General features: G+C 40.3%; 2 protein-coding genes across 2 annotated transcripts in view; both read right to left on the minus strand.

Moving 5' to 3' along the window:
• Nucleotides 1-2,187: 2,187 nt before the first annotated feature.
• Nucleotides 2,188-9,163, minus strand: LOC109477984 (mucin-2-like). Its single transcript, XM_019779436.1, has 5 exons — nt 9,024-9,163; nt 7,764-7,920; nt 6,188-6,272; nt 5,392-5,594; nt 2,188-3,598 (listed from the first exon to the last, which is right to left on the minus strand). The coding sequence occupies exons 1-5, from the start codon at nt 9,076-9,078 to the stop codon at nt 2,188-2,190; spliced, it is 1,911 nt and encodes a 636-aa protein (XP_019634995.1). The 5' UTR covers nt 9,079-9,163.
• A 4,676-nt stretch (nt 9,164-13,839) lies between these two features.
• Nucleotides 13,840-18,861, minus strand: part of LOC109477985 (corticotropin-releasing factor receptor 2-like) — a 32,773-nt gene continuing 27,751 nt past the window's right edge. Inside the window, exons 12-14 of the mRNA XM_019779437.1 lie at nt 16,984-17,125; nt 14,787-14,828; nt 13,840-14,025 (exon numbers count right to left, since the gene is read on the minus strand). Coding sequence (XP_019634996.1) covers nt 13,840-14,025; nt 14,787-14,828; nt 16,984-17,125 — 370 coding nt within the window. The remainder of the gene's footprint in view (nt 14,026-14,786; nt 14,829-16,983; nt 17,126-18,861) is intronic.

Raw genomic sequence — 18,861 nt, forward strand, 5'->3', positions numbered from 1 at the left:
TTTTTCCTGTGGCAAATTGTAACTGCCTAGCAAACGGATACCCCCCGGCATATTTTGAACTGTCTTTGAGGCCACCAAAAGATCTGCTTAGAGATATTAAGTGACGGTCGTGAATTGGTAAAATGCAAAAGCCAACATGGTATGTACTCTGATATGGTTCGTATAAAAGGACACATTCAATAAAATTGTTGTTTGTTTCCAAACTTATAGTCCATTTAAAGTGCCTGGATTTTCGTCTATACAAAGGGGAAATTGTTCAAAATAAGTAAACAAACTAAATTGGCCACACCCAAGTTAAGTGACACAATAATTAGTTGATGGGGTGGGGGGCATTTTCAACGTACTTTTCTTAGGACACATCCTAGTAGTTTCCAAACTCATACAGCAAGAAACGATCGGTATTGTGGCTTAGAAACGTGCGTTTCCTCAACGATTAAATAGCGGACGCTACTTATGTAACAATTTGAACGTAACATAATCCAATCGTATTTGTATTAACAGGTCATCTGGGTCTATAAGATAGCTGTACTTCACAAATTCATGTTTTAATGCACCCCTGTCGTACTTTTGAACGTCTGCCCGCATGTATGTATGCTGTTTTACATGTACATAGACTAGGATTGCGCGTCAAGTTAAGAGTTTAAGGTGTACGGGAATGTTAGAACGCCCTGTTCGGTCGTTGACCTGTCGCTTGTAACAAAGGTTTGTCGTTTAGTCGCTTCAGTGCTTTTGAACTCTTTCAAGGTTGTGAAGACACATGTTCACATATGTCGACCTATTCCATTCACAATGTAGTTATAAACTTCTGCAAAGACCACATAAATGTACAGTTGAGGTATGGGCAGGTAGAAAAAACTAGAAGTACGACTGCCTAGGGGTTTTTCAAATTCACGTTGTAAGTTTAGAACTGGTCCTACGAGTTGTTGACAAAGAAGACATTGTTTCGCATATCACAACTTTTTCAACCATTTCACACACCCATACAGCAAGAGTATCACAGTGTAACCCACCTGTTGTGCCGTGGATTCCTCGCCTGGTTGTTCTGTTTTGAGGCAGAGCCGCGGAGAGACGCACCAGTGAGTTTTTTTTTTGTGACCAGGTGAGCTTGCCCAGCCGACGCCTAACGGTCGAGTAGTTGGCGACCTTTGTGTGGTGGTGACAGGGAAGTGGTGTCAGGTTCCGCTGCTTATTGTGTGTGCCTGCGGAGCTTATGGAGAGGCTTTGGTGGAGCGTACCACTTTGTAGCTGGAACAGGGGAATTTTTTTATCTTTACCAAAATTAACAGTTCCCTCTTCTCCGAAAACATAAGGTGAATGACCTGAACCAGACGTCTGTTACCATGGTGACAGGAGAGTGGTGTCAGGTTCCCCTGCTTATTGTGTGTGCCTGCGGAGCTTATGGAGGGGCTTTGGTGGGGCGTACCATTATGTAGCTAAAAGAGGGGAATTTTTTATCTTCACCAAAATTAAAACAGTTCCCTCTTCTCCGAAAACATAAGGTCAATGACCTGAACCAGACGTCTGTTACCATGGTGACAGGAGAGTGGTGTCAGGTTCCCCTGCTTATTGTGTGTGCCTGCGGAGCTTATTGAGGGGATTTGGTGGGGCGTACCATTATGTAGCTAGAACAGGGGGATTTTTTTTTTGTTAACCAAAGGCAACAGTTTATTCTTCTCCGAAAACATAAGGTCAATGACCTGAACCAGACGTCTGTTACCATGGTGACAGGGAAGTGGTGTCAGGTTCCCCTGCTTATTGTGTGTGCCTGCGGAGCTTATTGAGGGGCTTTGGTGGGACGTACCATTATGTAGCTAGAAAAGGGGGATTTTTTATCAGTCTATACCCCGCTATTACTTGAATTAAAGGTCTCGGTGCCTCGAACAAAAACTGTTTTCAGATTTCAAATCTGATATTCCTGAGACGATTATTATGTGTACAGATTAAGTCAAGTTGTAGAAATTAAAATGCTTTGAAAAAAATGCTGGTGTGACCTGACATTGATTTTACGAAAGACTAGTAGAGGATAAGGAGATCGTAAAAGTGCTATATTATCATTTCGTATGGGTATGATATATTTATTTATTTTACACCAGTTGTACAAACTTACATTTTGTACCCTAAACAATCCATCGGAATCAGAAAATACTTTAAAAAGATTTTAGTTTATACAAAGGATTTAAGAGTTCTTTACGCGATGTAAACTCTAGAAGGTTTACAGAATTTTAGTTTGATGACGTAAGCTGCGATGCCAGCCACGCCTAGGACAGTCACGCCGCCAGCGGCCGCAGCTATAACTGCAGCGGGTGGGCCCTGTTCTTGGGCCGTTTGGAGCGTTTCAGTAGTTCTGTCTGACTTGCTGTTTTGGCCTGTAGTAGTCCTTCTTTCTCTCGTAGACTCATTTCTTCTAGTTGTAGGCGTTGAAGTGTCTTTCTTTGTCGTAGTTGTAGTCGTTGTAGTGTCCATATCTGTCCTTGTAGATGTTGTAGTGTCTATCCCTGTTGTTGTAGTCACTGTAGTGCTCCTGTCTGTCGTAGTAGGCGTTGTAGTTCTTATTGTTGTAGACGTTTTGGTGCCTCTATCTGTCGTTGTAGGTGTTGTAGTGCCCATCTCTGTTGTTGTATGCGTTGTAGTGTCCATATCTGTCGTATTAGGCGTTGTAGTTCCTATCCCTGTAGACGCTGTTGTGCCCATATCTGTCGTAGCAGGAGTTGTAGTGCCCATCTCTGTTGTAGTAGGTGTTGTAGTGCCCATCGATTGCATCGATGTAGGCGCTGTTGTGCCCATGTTTGTTGTTACAGGCGTTGTAGTGCCCATTTCTGTCTTTACAGGCGCTGTAGTGCCTATCTCTGTCGTTACAGGCGTTGTAGTGCCCATATCTGTCGTTGCAGGCGTTGTAGTGCTCATCTCTGTGGTTGTATGCCTTGTGGTGCCCATATCTGTTGTTGTAGTCGCTGCAGTGCCCATCTTTGTTGTTGTACGTGTTGTAGTGCCCATCTCTGCCGTAGAAGACGTTGTAGTGCCTATTGTTGTAGGCGTTGTGGGTGATGGTAAAGTGGACGTGGACCCTGTTGTATACACAGCGTGTGTTGTAGTCGGTGCTGTAGTAGCAACACTTGGTGTTATCACTGCTGTAGTTTGTGGAGTACTTGCCACAGTTGCTGGATCGGTATGTGCATCAGTAGCCACTGTGGTGAGGTAGGTGGGCGCCTGAGATGTTGTAGTTGTTACAACAGACGTTGCCATCGTTGGTGTTTGTGTTGTAGAAGCTGTCGTTTGAGGTGTAACAGGAATGCCAATAACGTTCGTGGTTCCAGCTACAGACGTCACCACCTGTGTAGTAGAAGTAGCACTTGTTGGAGAATCTTTGGCCGTTGCTGCAGTACCGATAATCAGCGGTGGTGGCGCTGTTACTGTAGAAGGGCTTACAGTAGATGTTCTACTCGTTGTTGTCGAGCCTAAGTACTGGTTCGGGCACTGGCAAAACGGGTTGTAGTCACTTCTTAGGCGCAGGCGAAGTTCGTACAGTTTGTCAAAGTGCACGGAGTGGCAGTGGTCGTCTAGTGCAGACTTCTTGCAGTCAGTCATGATAGCATACTCCCTGGATAAAACAAGAAAAAGATCAACGTAAGGTCGATATATTTCACTATTATATATATCATTACGTTTTTAATGTATTATCTAATGAAAACTGTTACATCTTAGAGGTGATTATAAAAGAGATCTTAGTGGTTTGTGACTTTAGTGTTAAAATAGCTGTACTTGTAATGGACCGCTAATAGTGCAATTCAGTTCCCATCACAAAGGATTGTTTCAAAATAATGTAATTTTTAAAGTTCAATAAAAACCAGAATGATGATTCTTATGAATAGACATCCCATTATTCCCGAAAAGCTGGGAAAAATTCAATGCAGTAAGAAAATTAATACAAGTAGAAGTAATAGTTACTCCCTGGAACAAGCAAAAAGTCATCGCTAGGTCGAAATTATATAATTGTAATGATTCTTTCCCAAGAAGCTGGAAAAGATTGAAGACTACAAGTAGAAAGCCTGTCATTGTGTGCTGTACTTTCTCTGCCAGCTGAACATACGTGACACTATGTGGGTAATCAAACCTACGTGACCTCAGCATATACGTCATCATGATTATTTCCGGGTCACTGACATTCGTCTGTGACCAAAGAAAGCGGTTCGCCCATTGGTGCTCGGGATGCACAGGCGCCAACAAACAGCCAATAGGAATGCACATTGGAAAAAGCTGCAAATTCAAACTTTTCACAGGCGAAGAAGCGGTAAGTGTGAGCTTGGATTGCCTTTTTGATTAGTTAGAGGAGGTTTGTTTTACCAAGAAACACCAGACAACAAAGTGTATCGTTGTAATCCCTCTGTAATGGAACATTTAGTGCCATTTTACGAGAAAACATGGCAATTTATGTCGTTTTGTGGCATGGAGTAACTGAGTTGATGGGGAGGGGGGCACCGGATTTGCTGACCAATGATTTCTCTCCCAATATTAAAGTACTGCCAAATAGAATCCACCCAAACCTTCTCAAAAGTGTTTTATTTTTCTGCACAGGAAGTTGAACAAGCATGGAGGAACTGTTATAGTTCATTGTTGAGGCTAGTACTTGCAATTGTGTAAGCTTACAGTGACTGCTTTTGCTTTAAGTAACCTAGACTTAGTTCAAAGAGGTGGTGTTTTGTGCCACATAAGTTATCTTACGTATGGCATCTAATACTGTAATATGATTATGTATGACTCATTTTTTGTTATGACTTATTGCAATATTCAATGTTGTAGAAATTGTCATGTTTTATGACTCCAACATTATGTCAATGTTTTAGCATTTGTATCATGTTTTTTGACTCCTTAACATTGTGTCAATATTTTGTGCTTTTTATCATGTTTTATGACTCCAAAACATAAACACAATCTCCATTTCGTTTATGTTTTGGAGTACTGCAGGACTCTAGGAGGACTAATTTTAGTGATTGTTGAATTGATTCAGATTCTTAACAAGCAAAGAAGCAAATAGGCAACCATTCTTTCTGTACAGTGTACTGGTACTTGATACAACTTCTTCATATCAAGAATTTCTCACAACACAACACAACTCAACACAACACAACACAACACAACACAACACAACACAACACAACACAACTCAACACAACACAACACAACACAACACAACTCAACACAACACAACACTGGTACTTGATACAACTTCTTCATATCAAGAATTTCTCACAACACAACACAACTCAACACAACTCAACACAACACAACACAACACAACACAACACTGGTACTTGATACAACTTCTTCATATCAAGAATTTCTCACAACTCAACTGAAACAAACACATGAGTGAAGTAGGAAGTAAGCAGGTACCTGCACAGCTGAGGGTGTGACTTATTGCTGAGGTAATATTCCATAAACTGCTCTATGCATGCAGCTGAGTCATTGGAATATTGCTCCTCGCATTCCACCCCTTCTCCATCTGTTCTCATCTGTTCTGGATGAAATGTTGTCCCGTTACAGTAACGGTCTGCAGCGTTAAAAGCTGTGGCTATGGTGACAAGGAAATTTTGGACCTGAAACAGGGAAGATAGTTTAATAGTTTAGTTAATCATAAAGATTATGAAATAACTAACTTTGTAGCAGTGGCAACAACTTTACTTTTTTGTTACAGTCATAACATTTTAAATGTTCACTAGAAAGGTAACATTTGCAAAGCAAATGCATAATGTTTACCTTCAAATAGATCTGCTCTGTTAATTCTTACTCAAACACATATGGTGACAGTAGTCTACTATTACATATCCCTCCTGCTATAAAATTGCAACATGATGTACTAGTAACCTAACTCTAGCTACCAGGTGACAGATGTCTGGTTGAGGTTGAAGAAGAGGAAACAGAGCAAAAACAATGTTTTCCTTTGGTAAACATAAATGTCTGAGTTTTTGCAACAACTTTACTTTTGTGTTACAGTTGTAATGTTTTAAATGTTTATCCCTCACCAACTCCCCTGGCATGTTATCTCTCTATTTGACCGATTCAGTCTACTCTTTCCAGCCGCCATCCGAAGCCTGGTAGATACTAGTACTACGGTTTTTGTGCAATGATTCCAGAATGTAGTTTTTTTAGGACGGTTGCAGGGAAACAACAAAAGCAGCAGAATAGTCACCATTGCATCTTCAAAGATGCCGACAACACAGTCATAGTACACATCTCTGGTGCAGTTCACAATCCGGGTCATATCAGGGTGTGTACTGTGTGGGGGAAAACAAGAAGTCAATTGACAATTTGAATTTAACATCCACTGCAGTTCAATGTGTTGTCACTAGAGGGACCAAAAACTACACCTACATTCATAGACTTTTATAGGTAGTTCTATCCCAAAGCCCTGTCCACACTTTCATGATAGAAATGCTAACCGCCATGCTATCATTGGTTGGACTGTTCATTACTGATGGTTTACATTGCTATCATTGGTTGAACTGTTAATTGCCATGCTATCATTGGTTGAAGTGTTAATATTGCATGCCATGCCATCATTGGTTGAACTGCTATTTGCCATGCTATCATTGGTTGAACTGTTAATTGCCATGCTATCATTGGTTGAACTGTTGAATGCCATGCCGTCATTGTTTGAATTGTTGATTGCCATGCTGTCATTGGTTGAACTGTTTTTTGCCATGCTATCATTGGTTGAAGTGTGTTGATTGCCATGCTATCATTGGTTGAACTGTTATTTGCCATACTATCATTGGTTGAAATGTTGATTGCCATGCTATCATTGGTTGAAGTGTTGATTGCCATGCTATCATTGGTTGAAGTGTGTTGATTGCCATGCTGTCATTGGTTGGACTGCTAACAGCCATGCTTTCATTGTTTCGATTGTTAATTGCCATGCTATCATTGGTTGGACTTTTAAATGCCATTGCCATAGTTACTCTCCAAGCAGCAGTTGGAGGTAGAATATTGGTCCATTTTCTGTTTTGTTAAAGAATCACAGGAGCTAGAAAACATTAAAAACTTTAGAAAATCTTCCACCCAACATCTGCTTGAAGATTCTACTCGTTTAGGGGTCTGTCAGCGACATCTCCATAAATGTTTGTTTAGCGCCCCTAGCGTGTGACGTGGGTAACTGCATTGTGTTTCAGACCCTGCAACGGTTCTTGTATGCCGTTTACTTGTGGGCCATTCACGGTTCAAGTGACGCAAAGGATCAGCACGCAACCGCACTCACATTATTCTTCTGCTTATATGTGCGTGTCAAAACGTACTGCAACCGAATACCCAAAGGCCACTTACAGTTCGCATTGTTTCTAACTCTCCCATAACTCAGCTAAGTAAGCCATATCATTATCAAGGTCAAAGCCACGCCTTAACCTCAACTTTGAACAGCAGGACGATTTCACATTTTTTCTCTATGCTTAGTTGTATCATGGTCTTTTAACGCCATGGCTGTATAGTACTATAATCCAGTATATGTTATATTAAGCACTTCTTTATAAGCATTTGCATGTGTATTTGTATTTGTATGCGCTTGAAATCGTTCTTATTTGAAAGGCTTGGTAAATCTGGTGGTATATAGTTCTTATAATACATACTTCTCATCTTACTAAGACATACTTAACTGTGAAAACAAAATGCGCTATTAACAACCATAACTTCGTTTCTTACATATACATTTACTCCTCTTAAGTTCAAGCTGTTACAGGTTTTGCCAGGCGATATGTATCAAAATCAGAACTCACACACAGTCGATGTCCGGGTTGGTGCACAAGGCATAGATGAACTCTGATTCGCACTCCTGGTTTCTCTTAACGACGTCATCCACAGAACACCTTCCCAGGGGCCTTGGGGTTTGGCGGGGTGTTGTTGGCGCCTGTGAATGGCTTACTCGTACCGACACTGTAGAAGAGAAATGACAATGTAGATATAGTACACAATGTAATTATTTAAATTACTTTCCTCTTAACATCCGAAAACCCACAAATTACAGAAAAAGTGGGATCTTTTGTCTTCCTCTGTCTTCAAAAAAGAAGTCAAACCCAGTAGTTTTTGCCAGTAGTTTCTTAGTAGTTATCAATAGTTCTATATGTACTAATTGTCTGTTTTTATACATTATTTCTTCTGTTTCTGCAATTAGTCCTCGGGCAAGAATTTGCAATAAACAATTACTATTAATAGTACACGTTAGGCCGTAACATCTGTTATGTAATAGTATGTTTATCTGAAGTGTAGCCGACACTGTTAACTGTTACCTGTTCCTATTTGTTTATGTTCTTGTTGTGAGGGCTAGCCCTTTATAATAGCCTCCGGCTAGTTTGGCAGTCCTGGCTGTATATATATATATATATGCATATATGTTTATACAGTCTAATAAATCAAATCAAAGAAGAGAAATAAGTAAGGGCCCGGTCACGTTGGTCGTGCGATCGTCATACGATCGAAAACCGATGGGATTCTTGGAACAGTCGTTGATTCAAGTTGTACAAAATTCAGCTGTTTTCCATGCAGCAACAACGCGGGCGTCAGACGCAATTAACGTTGGCACATACGAACTTCTGAGTGTTTTGGTCATGCATACTTTCCTATGTAAGGCGCGTACATTGCACACTTTCCTATGTACATGTTCGTAAGACAGTCTAAATAACCACGCGTTGAAGAGGCAGTGAGTAGTTTTAGTAAGACATACGATCGCACTTTGGTCTCTTTTACTCTACCATTTGACCGACGACGAATATGAACACTCACCTGCCTTTTTTAAATATTCCAACATGTAGTCACAAGACGTGGTGACGGCACACAATTTTTTTCAACTTATATTAATGCCGCCACCAACACGGGACAATAAAATACTCATTTTCACCTGAGCGAAGTGAGGAAAGTCGTGTAAAGTGCCTTTCCCAAGGGCACAAGCTCGGTGGCATGTCAGGACTCGAACCCGGGACCTCTTGGTTCCGAGTCGAGCACTCTACTCTACTCACCTGCCACTCACTCACTCTACTCACCTGCTAAAAAGGCGATCCCCAGCCATGAAAAGACTTGTCTTGATATCCTCGCCATGTTGTAAATGTAGTGTGTAGAATCTGTCCGTCACTCAGAAAACCTCCGCCGTTCTTGTACCGACACCTGAGCGGAACGATGTCACGGTTGCAAGGCTGTGTTAGAAGGCCTCTGAGGCTCCCCTGGGGTTTTCACGTATGCCCTGCCCGAAACTACACAGTCTAGTAGTACTGTTTCCCCAACCTACATGTGCAAAACGCACACTTCAAAAGGAGACATTTAAAACTTTACGTGCTTTTAACCCAGATGGATTAAAACAAAACAAAAACAGATTTTATACGACTATTTACAAACTTTGCTAGACCCCCTAAGTAGCCTACTTGTTGAAAACTTCGTCTCACATACCGCTGTTCTTAATCGACTGTGAAGCATTTGTTTTCCACGACAGAGCCCTGACAACTCCCCAACACACGTAGTATGTGTTTACGTGGTCTTTAAGCACTACCGTATTTCCGTTTACTTTAAGCAGGTGTCTTTCAAGGTCTTCACCATTTTATTGTTGTTTGAGCCCAAATAACTTTTTTTGTGGTAGACAAATAAGTTGTTTTCTTTACACCTTGTGGCAGTTGTTTGCGACGGTCTAAAGGGACGTACGAGAAAGGGTATTGATGTTGAAGATACTGGTGCATTACCGTATTTCCCTTTAGTCTGTCTCTTTCAAGTTCTTTACCATTTTATTGTTGTTTGAGCCCAAAATATCTTTTTTGTGGTAGACAAACAAGTTGTTTTCTTTACACCATGTGGCAGTTGTTTGCGATGGTCTAAAAGGACGAATAAGAAAGGGTATTGATGTTGAAGATACTGGTGCATTACCGTATTTCCCTTTAGTCTGTCTCTTTCAAGTTCTTTACCATTTTATTGTTGTTTGAGCCCAAAATACCTTTATGTTGTAGACAAATAAGTTGTTTTCCTTACACTCTGTGGCAGTTGTTTGCGATGGTCTAAAAGGACGAATAAGAAAGGGTATTGATGTTGGAGATACTGGTGTGTTTGCTTAGTAAACAGGTGGTTCATTTGTAGTGATAACAAACCACCAGCTAACACTTTACTCTGGTGACTCTTTTGGGAAAGCTGCTTTGTACTTAAGAAGAGCTGGTATGAGGAAATGATTTAAAAGAAAAGCTAATACAGTCGAGCATGCGGAAACTGTGTTTTAAAGAGCTGGTGCTTTAGTTTAAGGGATGTAAAACATGAAATTTGAAAGAGTAATAGACAGAACTTCTTTCGTTAGAGAAATAAGTTAGAAATCGAACCTTGTTTTGAAAAAAGACAATATATATTTAAGATGTGATATGATTTAATGATATTGCATAGTGTGCTGACAGCGATTTATTACGAAACATGTGCAAATTTTAGGAAGAAAAAAATGTATCTCAAAGTTATACACAGATATAATTGTAAAATTAAACCACAGCCAAAAAATGACAACAAATCCTAAAAAAAGGAAACTATCACAGCAAGGTAAAGTTTCAAAATATATAACTTTATTTGTACAGTTTTGACCTGGTAGTGGAAACATTAGTTACCACTGTGTCCATCTGATCTCTAGATCTAATACACAGAGTAACATCTAGAAGATGTTCTACCGAGTAAAGTACAAGAAATCTAAGCCTTTTAACTACTATAGGCAAGTTCAGGATTAGGCCACAATGTTTTAAAATCCAGTCAGTTCATGACGATCAACAGTTCAACCAATCATAGCATGGCCTTTAGCGGTTCGACCAATGATACAGAGGCTGCATTCCAGTCAAAGATTTGAATTCTTGACGGACTTGCTGCAACTCTCTCATTGGTTGAACCGCTAAATGCCATACTATGATTGGTTGAACTGTCGCTTGTGATGGTCGACAGTTACTGATGGTCTATTAAATTATTAATCCTGTCTGTTTTTCCGTCTAGAAAAAAATCCTTACAATTCTTCATTATTTGACAACCATCACCTGAACAAAATTTTAAGACTTTCTATACATACGTAAACAGTGGAATAAACTAAATCTAATTACTCTTATGTACAGTTTACTAATTCTGCATTCTAATCGGCACTTGTAAGCGCTGTTTTCGGTGTGAACATTCTAAATCTAATTTGACAAAATGAACTTGGGTCATAAAAGACAAGAACGGCTACTGGCAAAAAAAAAACGTAGAGAAAAAACTACCTGTTTTCTGTGATGTTATTACTACACAACTTACAATGATCACTTACCAGTAATACTTTAGTAAACGTATCCAGCCCTGAATTTAAACATATATACATCAGTTTGTACAAAGGCATGTAGCAAAGCTGCAGCGCCACCATACTGTATCAGGTAGAATTACAGTGTACTTTCCTGTGGTATTTTATGTGATGTTGAGAATTTCTATCAGATGAAAAAATGAAGCATGGCATCGTCATTTCACCATAGATAAGGCAATTCTATCGTTGTACAATGCCGTCAATTATGATTAAATTGAATGATACAGATGCTGGTAGTAGTTGTAGTTGTCACATAAAATTGATTCATAGATTTCATTTTAATATCGTACAAGCAAAGTCCTAAAATTTTCTTCGGCGACGTCTACCTATCAGGCCAGTCAACTTTGTTTCTAAATTGGAGGACATAAGAAAATGTAAAAAAAAATGAAGACTGTTAGCATTTACATTTATACCAGAGTCATCTGATATGTTTGAAACTTTCTACTTAGCCACTACCTGCCTCCGGAATCCTTCCATCAACACCATTTGTCCAAAAATATCTACTAGTTTATGTACATAAGTTTACAATTGCAAAGCACGTGAGTGATTTTTAAAGAATACTATGTACATCCAACAAGGAAGAATAATATTAAACATTTGCTCTGCAAATGTTACCACTAGAAAGCATTTGATATGTTCAGCCAAGGAATGTTGTCGTATGCTTCAAGAGAACTAGACAAGTACACTGTATGGATGTAGCTAGTACTGTATGTGCATATGTCACAGGGGAGACTGGAATCCAGAACAATGGACCTATACCATTATTACGTCACATTTTGTTTACCTGTTCTAAAGAACATTCTAGAACGGTCAGTTAAAGAATGAAGATCATTTCAAAGTAAGGTATGTCTGATTCTTGCTGCGTCTAGTTGTGTTGACACAGCATTACATGCCGCATGGGTGATTTAGTTGTGACATTAGACGAAAGTAGTACTGTATCTAAAGCCTTATATTACGGCTAACGCCACACAAACACACACCGTGCTACGCACCCCTGTACAATATAGACGTCGATTGACCGGCATTCATTGCGGTAAAGAAACTGTGACGTAATAATGGTATAGGTCCATTCCACTAGTAATCGCATGGGATCATACAGACCTGGAATATATGGGTCTAGCAGGACGAGGGCTAGTATATAGCTCCATCATCTCTTTGTAAGTTATGCCACTTTCGAGCTCTCCTTTATGTCTACCTTGCTGTGGTGGTGCCTGTCTGGTCTACGGTCGACGACTGCCCAGAAATACCCAGACATCGTGCATATACAGGGCGCTATATGGCTAGTACTGTATGTGCAACCCGAATGTATACCCGTCCAGTAAGACAGGGGCTAGGAATATGTCGTACGTCCTGTATGTTGTTATGATTTGTATTATGTATCAGTGGTTACCGCTACCGGCCTTGTTGGCTGCCTGGCTACCACTTGTCATGCACTGTTGCATCCCCCAAAAAATAAAATAAGATATAGCTCCATCATCTTTCAGTCAGTTTAGGCCATTTTTTTTACCTCTATGTCAACCTTGCTGTAGTCGTGGTTGCACGGCCGGGGCAGTACTATATGTGCTAGTCAAATAGGGCAGGTCAAGCATGACAATGGCTAGCATATACTAGTAGCTCCATCATCTATCAGTCAGTTTTTGCCATTTTTTTAGCTCTCCTCTATGTCAACTTTACTGTAGTCGTGTCTGTCCAGGGCTACAGTTGAGGACTGCCCAGTTGAGTGAACACTGTTTGGTCCTGTTCTTCAACTCAAGGCCATTAACTCATCGGTATTTTCGATGGATTCGCTCAGTCTTCATCAGATTTCTGACCCGAGTGCTGTAAACACGTGATTTGTACCCACGTATGACGTCGGCACTGGGCCAAAGTTTATCGGAAGTCGATACCGCCCCCCGTCTCGGTTGAGAGAAGGTTGAGAGAAGGTTCAGAAATTTTCGGTGAGTTAATTACCTTGAGTTGGAGAACAGTTTAATTCTCATCTATATTTCAGTTTAGGCCATTTTGGAGCTCTCCTCTCCTATGTCCACCTTGCTGTAGTCGTGTCTGTCCGGGGCAACGGTTGAGGACTGCCCAGTGTGAGTGATCACTGTTTAGGCCTGTTCTCAAACTCAAGGCCATTAATTCATCGGAATTTTCGATGGATTCGCTCGGTGTTCATCAGCTTTCTGACCCGAGTGCTGTAAACACGTGATTTGTACCCACGTGTGACGTCAGCACTGGGCCAAAGTTCGTCGGAAGTCGATACCGCCCCCCGTCTCGGTTGAGGGAAGGTTGGGAAGGTTCAGAGAAGGTTCAGAAATTTTCGGTGAGTTAGTTACCTTGAGTTGGAGAACAGTTTAATTCTCATCTATCTTTTAGTTTAGGCCATTTTGGAGCTCTCCTCCCCTATGTCGACCTTGCTGTAGTCATGCCTGTCCAGGGCTACTGTGTGAGTAATCATGTACAATGCACAATTGTCGTGCAAAAAGTCATCTCTGTATTTACGGGTCCAGCAGGACAAGGGCTAGCTCCATCCTCTCTTTTTCAGTTTATGCCGTCTTGGCGTTCTCTTCTATGTCGACCTTGCTGTAGTCATGCCTGTCCGGGGCGACAGTTGAGGACTGCCCGGTGTGTGTGATAACCGTCAGGGCAAGGTTCTTGGAGTTCGACCGCGGACCGCCGAACTGGTGACTGTCCTGCCATTTCTCGAACTGTCGCTTGATGGCGTTTTGAACCTACAGTTGGTGAAGATATTGGTTGCAGATGTGTTTTTTTTTAAACGTTTGGTCCAACACAAAGAAATCTCTCACCTAGTGGCTTCTTTGAAGTGTGACGTCAACACTGGTTCAAAGGTATCTGCGAGACGATGTCGCCCCCCGTTGTGGTAGTGAAGGGTGATGGGCCGTGCCGACATCGTCTACCAGATACATTTGAGTCTACTGAGGAAGACCAGAGTGACTGGTCGAAAGCTCTAGGTGAGATATTTCTTTGCGTTGGACCAAAAGTTTTAACTTTAAACATGTAACTACCAACACAGATGAACTTTCATGACAGTTGCAGATGTGTTGGTACTAGATAATAACGTGTGAGGTTATACCAATTCATTCTCTCTCATATAGTTCTCCACTGTAAATACCGTTACACTTACAAACTGTTAAAACGTACTATATTTATGTTTACCGAAGGAAAACATATTGTTTTTACTCTGTTTCTTCCTCCTCTTCTGTTCCAAACACTAACCTCTGACCTGACCAATGACATGATTGGTTGACGTCTGCCACCATGGTGACTGGTGTTGGGTTACATTATGTTGCAATTTCATGGTCTGCTCTGCTCCTGTCACCATATACTAGTAGTACATGTATGTGAATGTGTTTGAGTAATAATTAACAGGGCAGATCGACCATGTCTGAAGGTAAACATTATGCATTCGCTTTGCAAATGTTACTTCTCTATTCAACTTTATAACCCCTACTAGTAGTACGATAAGTCCTACCTCAGAGTTGGTGAAGCAGTAGATCACCGACACAAAGAAGCCCTGCAAGTAAAAAAAAATACATGTCACAATATAATATCATTATTGAAATGGAATGCATGCACAGGAATCCAAAAGGTCCATATTTTTACCTTCTGCTATAGTTGAACGGTTCCAAACATACGCTAGCTCAGGAAAAATTGAAATCAATGTGGACACCACATGAAATGATTTGTTCGTGCATGAGACATTGATATAGTGATAGTATTGTGATATGATTCAATTGTAATTTCACTGCGTTTTACAAGGAAAATTTAATTGAAAATCCACTATATACTGGTGCAGGTGTATTAGCGTTTTAGATTTATCTGCAATTTGCAGATTAGTTTTGTTATCATAACTCAAACCTTTCACATGGAAAAATTGCAACATTCATCCAAGCTGCTACAAACTCAGCTGTTCTCATGTTTCACTACAAAGCCTTTGCTATTGTATCAAAATAAAGGGGGCCCAGCTAATAGTTTTTTGGGCATTTTCTCAATGAGCATGTTTACTCCATTCAGAATTTTACTACTGGGGCTAAATTTTCACGTTTGTCGTAAAATTTTGTAATTTTTATGAGAGTAACATAGTTTGTAATGCTAGAATGCATTGTTATGTGGTCTTGTTTTCTTGTGCAGATTTAATTATTAGCGTTCCAGATTTATCTACAATTTGCAGATTAGTTGTTGTAAATCTGGACTCAATTCTAGACTCCAAGCGAGCCATCAGTCATCATCATATCCTCCGGCTTTATCTGATGATGAAGCAAACGGCGGGTCAATAAATATCTGTGCATGAAATCAACTCGACAAACAAGGTCACCTTGTGGAAAAACGATCTAGGGAACGATTGTTTGAACACATGGGACATATAAATAAGTTTATTTCAAATTTCTAATTCTACTAGAAGGCTAATTACAAATGACAAGGATAAAAGGATAGTGAAACAGAGTACAATATAACTTCAACATAGTAAAAGGTAATTGTCTTAAACTAAACTATGTTTGAAGGGTTTGACTTCTCTTTTGCAAACCATAAATACGCAATCATTTGATTAAAGTAATTTTGATAACCAGGAAATGGCTGTACATGTATACTTAAGTATTCGAGTTCCCTTTTTTCTCAATCTACCTAAGCTAGGTCCCAGCTGGAAACCAATGCATACAAATGTATTGGCTGCAAACTTTAGTACTTTTATTCAGTTGTTTTGACCTGTAGTAGATGAAGATTCCTTTTTTATTGTTTATTCGTTTGGCTGTAAAAAGACAAATTGTACAGCCAGGGCAGCCCAAGATTCCTTCCTTCCTTCCTTCCTTCCTTCCTTCCTTCCTTCCTTCATCCATTCATTTATTTATTCATTCACTTATTCATTCATTCCTAGTGGTGCCTAACCTGGAAGGACTGTAGGAATGTGTTGAACTAGATGAAGACGTGCCGTTGGAGCTGGTTGGGTGGATGAAGAACATAATGTAGATGATTCATTCATTCACTCACTCACTCACTCATTCATTCATTCATTCATTCAGTCATTCATTCCTATTGCCTTACCTGGAAGGACTGTAGGAAGGTGTTGAAGTATATGAAGACGAGGTAAGACGTGCCGTTGGAGCTGGTTGGGTGGATGAAGAACAGGATGTTGATGATCACATTCACTCATTCATCCATTTGTTCATTTATTCATTCATTCATTCCTAGTGCCTTACCTGGATGGACTGCAGGAAGGTGTTGAAGTAGATGAAGACAAGGTAAGAGGTGCCGTTGGAGCTGGTCGGGTGGATGAAGAACAGAATGTAGATGATTCATTCATTCACCCATTCATTCATTCACTCATTCATTCCTAGTGGTGCCTTACCTGGAAGGACTGTAGGAAGGTGTTGAAGTATAGATGAAGACGAGGTAAGAAGTGCCGTGGGAACTTGTCAGGTGGATGAAGAACAGAATGTAGATGATTCATTCATTCACCCACTCCCCCACCCATTCACTCATTCATTCATTCATTCATTTATTCGTTCATTCCTAGTGGTGTCTTACCTGGAAGGACTGTAGGAAGGTGTTGAAGTAGATGAAGACTAGGTAAGAGGTGCCGTTGGAGCTGGTCGGGTGGATGAAGAACAAGATGTAGATGGTTCATTCATTCATTCACTCACTCATTCACTCATTCATTCCTAGTGCCTTACCTGGAAGGACTGCAGGAAGGTGTTGAAGTAGATGAAGACGAGGTAAGAGGTGCCGTTGGAGCTGGTCGGGTGGATGAAGAACAGGATGTAAATGATGCCCAGCAGCGGCAGCAGAACCACCGCAGCTTTGAACGCCTTCAGGCTGGAAACAGTACAACGTAGGGCACATTATCATCAGTAGTAATAGTAGTAGTAGTAGTAAAGACTGAACGTGGTTCACCTGGCGTTTTTCTGTGGTACTGCAGTGGGTTTTGTATGTTTGTGTGTGTGTATGTGTGCAGCATAACTGTCGAAGCTGTGGATGGATCTGAATGATATTTGGTAGGTGAATAACGGTTGTGAAAACGAAGGCCAAATGAGGAAAGAAAAAACAATTCCCGCCAATAATATACTTACTTCTTCTTTCTGGAATAATTTGCGAACAGTAGAAAAATACTACTGAATCTGAATTAGTGTTAGTGTTATTATTGTTCTTTACTTATTTAACCAGGATATACATATCGTGTACTGGCGTTGCTCAAAGTTTCCTAGGCAAATAACCCTGACATTTTGAAATAATGACATAACTTCATAACAAATGATAGAAGGCAGAAAACAGCTTTGAACGCCTACAGGCTAGCAACACTACAACCTAGGTCCATATGTCATTGTCATAATTAGTAGGAGTAGTAGTAGTAACATAGTAGTAGTAGCTTATTGATTTATTTTATCATAAAACAGCTGGATAATCCATTCCGCTTGTCAATCGGAGATGATTCCCGATGGAGCCCAGCCATACATGTGTTAACTGTTACAAACAATAGGTGGATTGGAAAATAAGATAGCCGTATCCATCTAAAACAGTATCAAGGACACGAAGCAATTACAAAACACAACTCCTACAGTTTACAATGGTTAGAGTTCATATACAGATACATTGTAAATACATTAAAAGATCTAATGTCCCTTATTTTGAGTTCAAACACATAACGCACACGCCTCACGGCACAAAACATCGCAGTGACGTCAAACACACAGAACTGGTACGTCACCAAATGCGCGCTAGAAGCACAATAAGTCGTGGCGTCACGGTAAAAATGTATGTGGTGCACTATGCAAGACGAAAGTCATTCATCGACACAGGTTAGGACCATAAGGTGCGTCGAAGTCAAAAGGGCTGAAATGAGACTTGGTAGTTTCGATGTAAAAAGGGCGTGTCAAAAATACAGGATAAAAATGTCGTAACAAAAATTGGAATGAACGAGGAAAAATCTATTGCTGGGTGTTAGCGATGGCATGGCTTCGAAAGGCTCATAGATGCACTGAATTACGTACCCAAAAACTTCACTACTATCCAAAAATTTAATACCAGTGAAAGGAATTTGTATGGAACTTAATATATCCTTTTTTGTTTCTTTGCTTTACATTTAAGTCTTGTTGAGCTGGCTCAACGATGAATGAAACATATAGCACTCAACGAAGCTGTCGAATTCTGAAAATTACAGTAGGTTTTATGACTTCTTTATGTTGTACATTGTGGTGATGAACATAGAATTCTCTTGTATCGTTCAAGGACAGCTAGGTGACATTGTAATTTAATTACCATTGCTAATGAACGAGCCAATGGGCGTGCATGTATCAGCCTTTTAAAGCCATATGACAGACCGTTGTCCACAAATGTTCACTTCTTTGTTTTCGGTATAAGGAAGGACCACAAACCTTACGAGGTCCCTATCTGGAAGTGAATTACGTCGAAACATATCTACTGTGCCAAAGAACACCGAAAGTCGGGGACTCTCTGGATCGTTATCACGTCTGTGAAGCAAAAAATGTTTTCAACAAAAATATTGCATATTTTTTATAAAAATAGAGTGCGGAAAATCTCACCATGCGATACTG

This window comes from Branchiostoma belcheri, unplaced genomic scaffold, assembly GCF_001625305.1.
Source record: "Branchiostoma belcheri isolate BF01 breed outbred unplaced genomic scaffold, Haploidv18h27 scaffold42, whole genome shotgun sequence".
NCBI lineage: Eukaryota > Metazoa > Chordata > Leptocardii > Amphioxiformes > Branchiostomatidae > Branchiostoma > Branchiostoma belcheri.

Bases quoted from the DNA above. Each gene is read 5' to 3' on its own strand.
- LOC109477984 (XM_019779436.1), bottom strand. From the start codon at position 9,078: ATGGCGAGGATATCAAGACAAGTCTTTTCATGGCTGGGGATCGCCTTT. The intron at 7,921-9,023 runs GTGAGTAGAGTG...TCTCTTCTACAG, and splicing joins GGGGATCGCCTTTTTAGCAG to TGTCGGTACGAGTAAGCCAT. The intron at 3,599-5,391 runs GTACCTGCTTAC...TGTTTTATCCAG, and splicing joins TCACACCCTCAGCTGTGCAG to GGAGTATGCTATCATGACTG.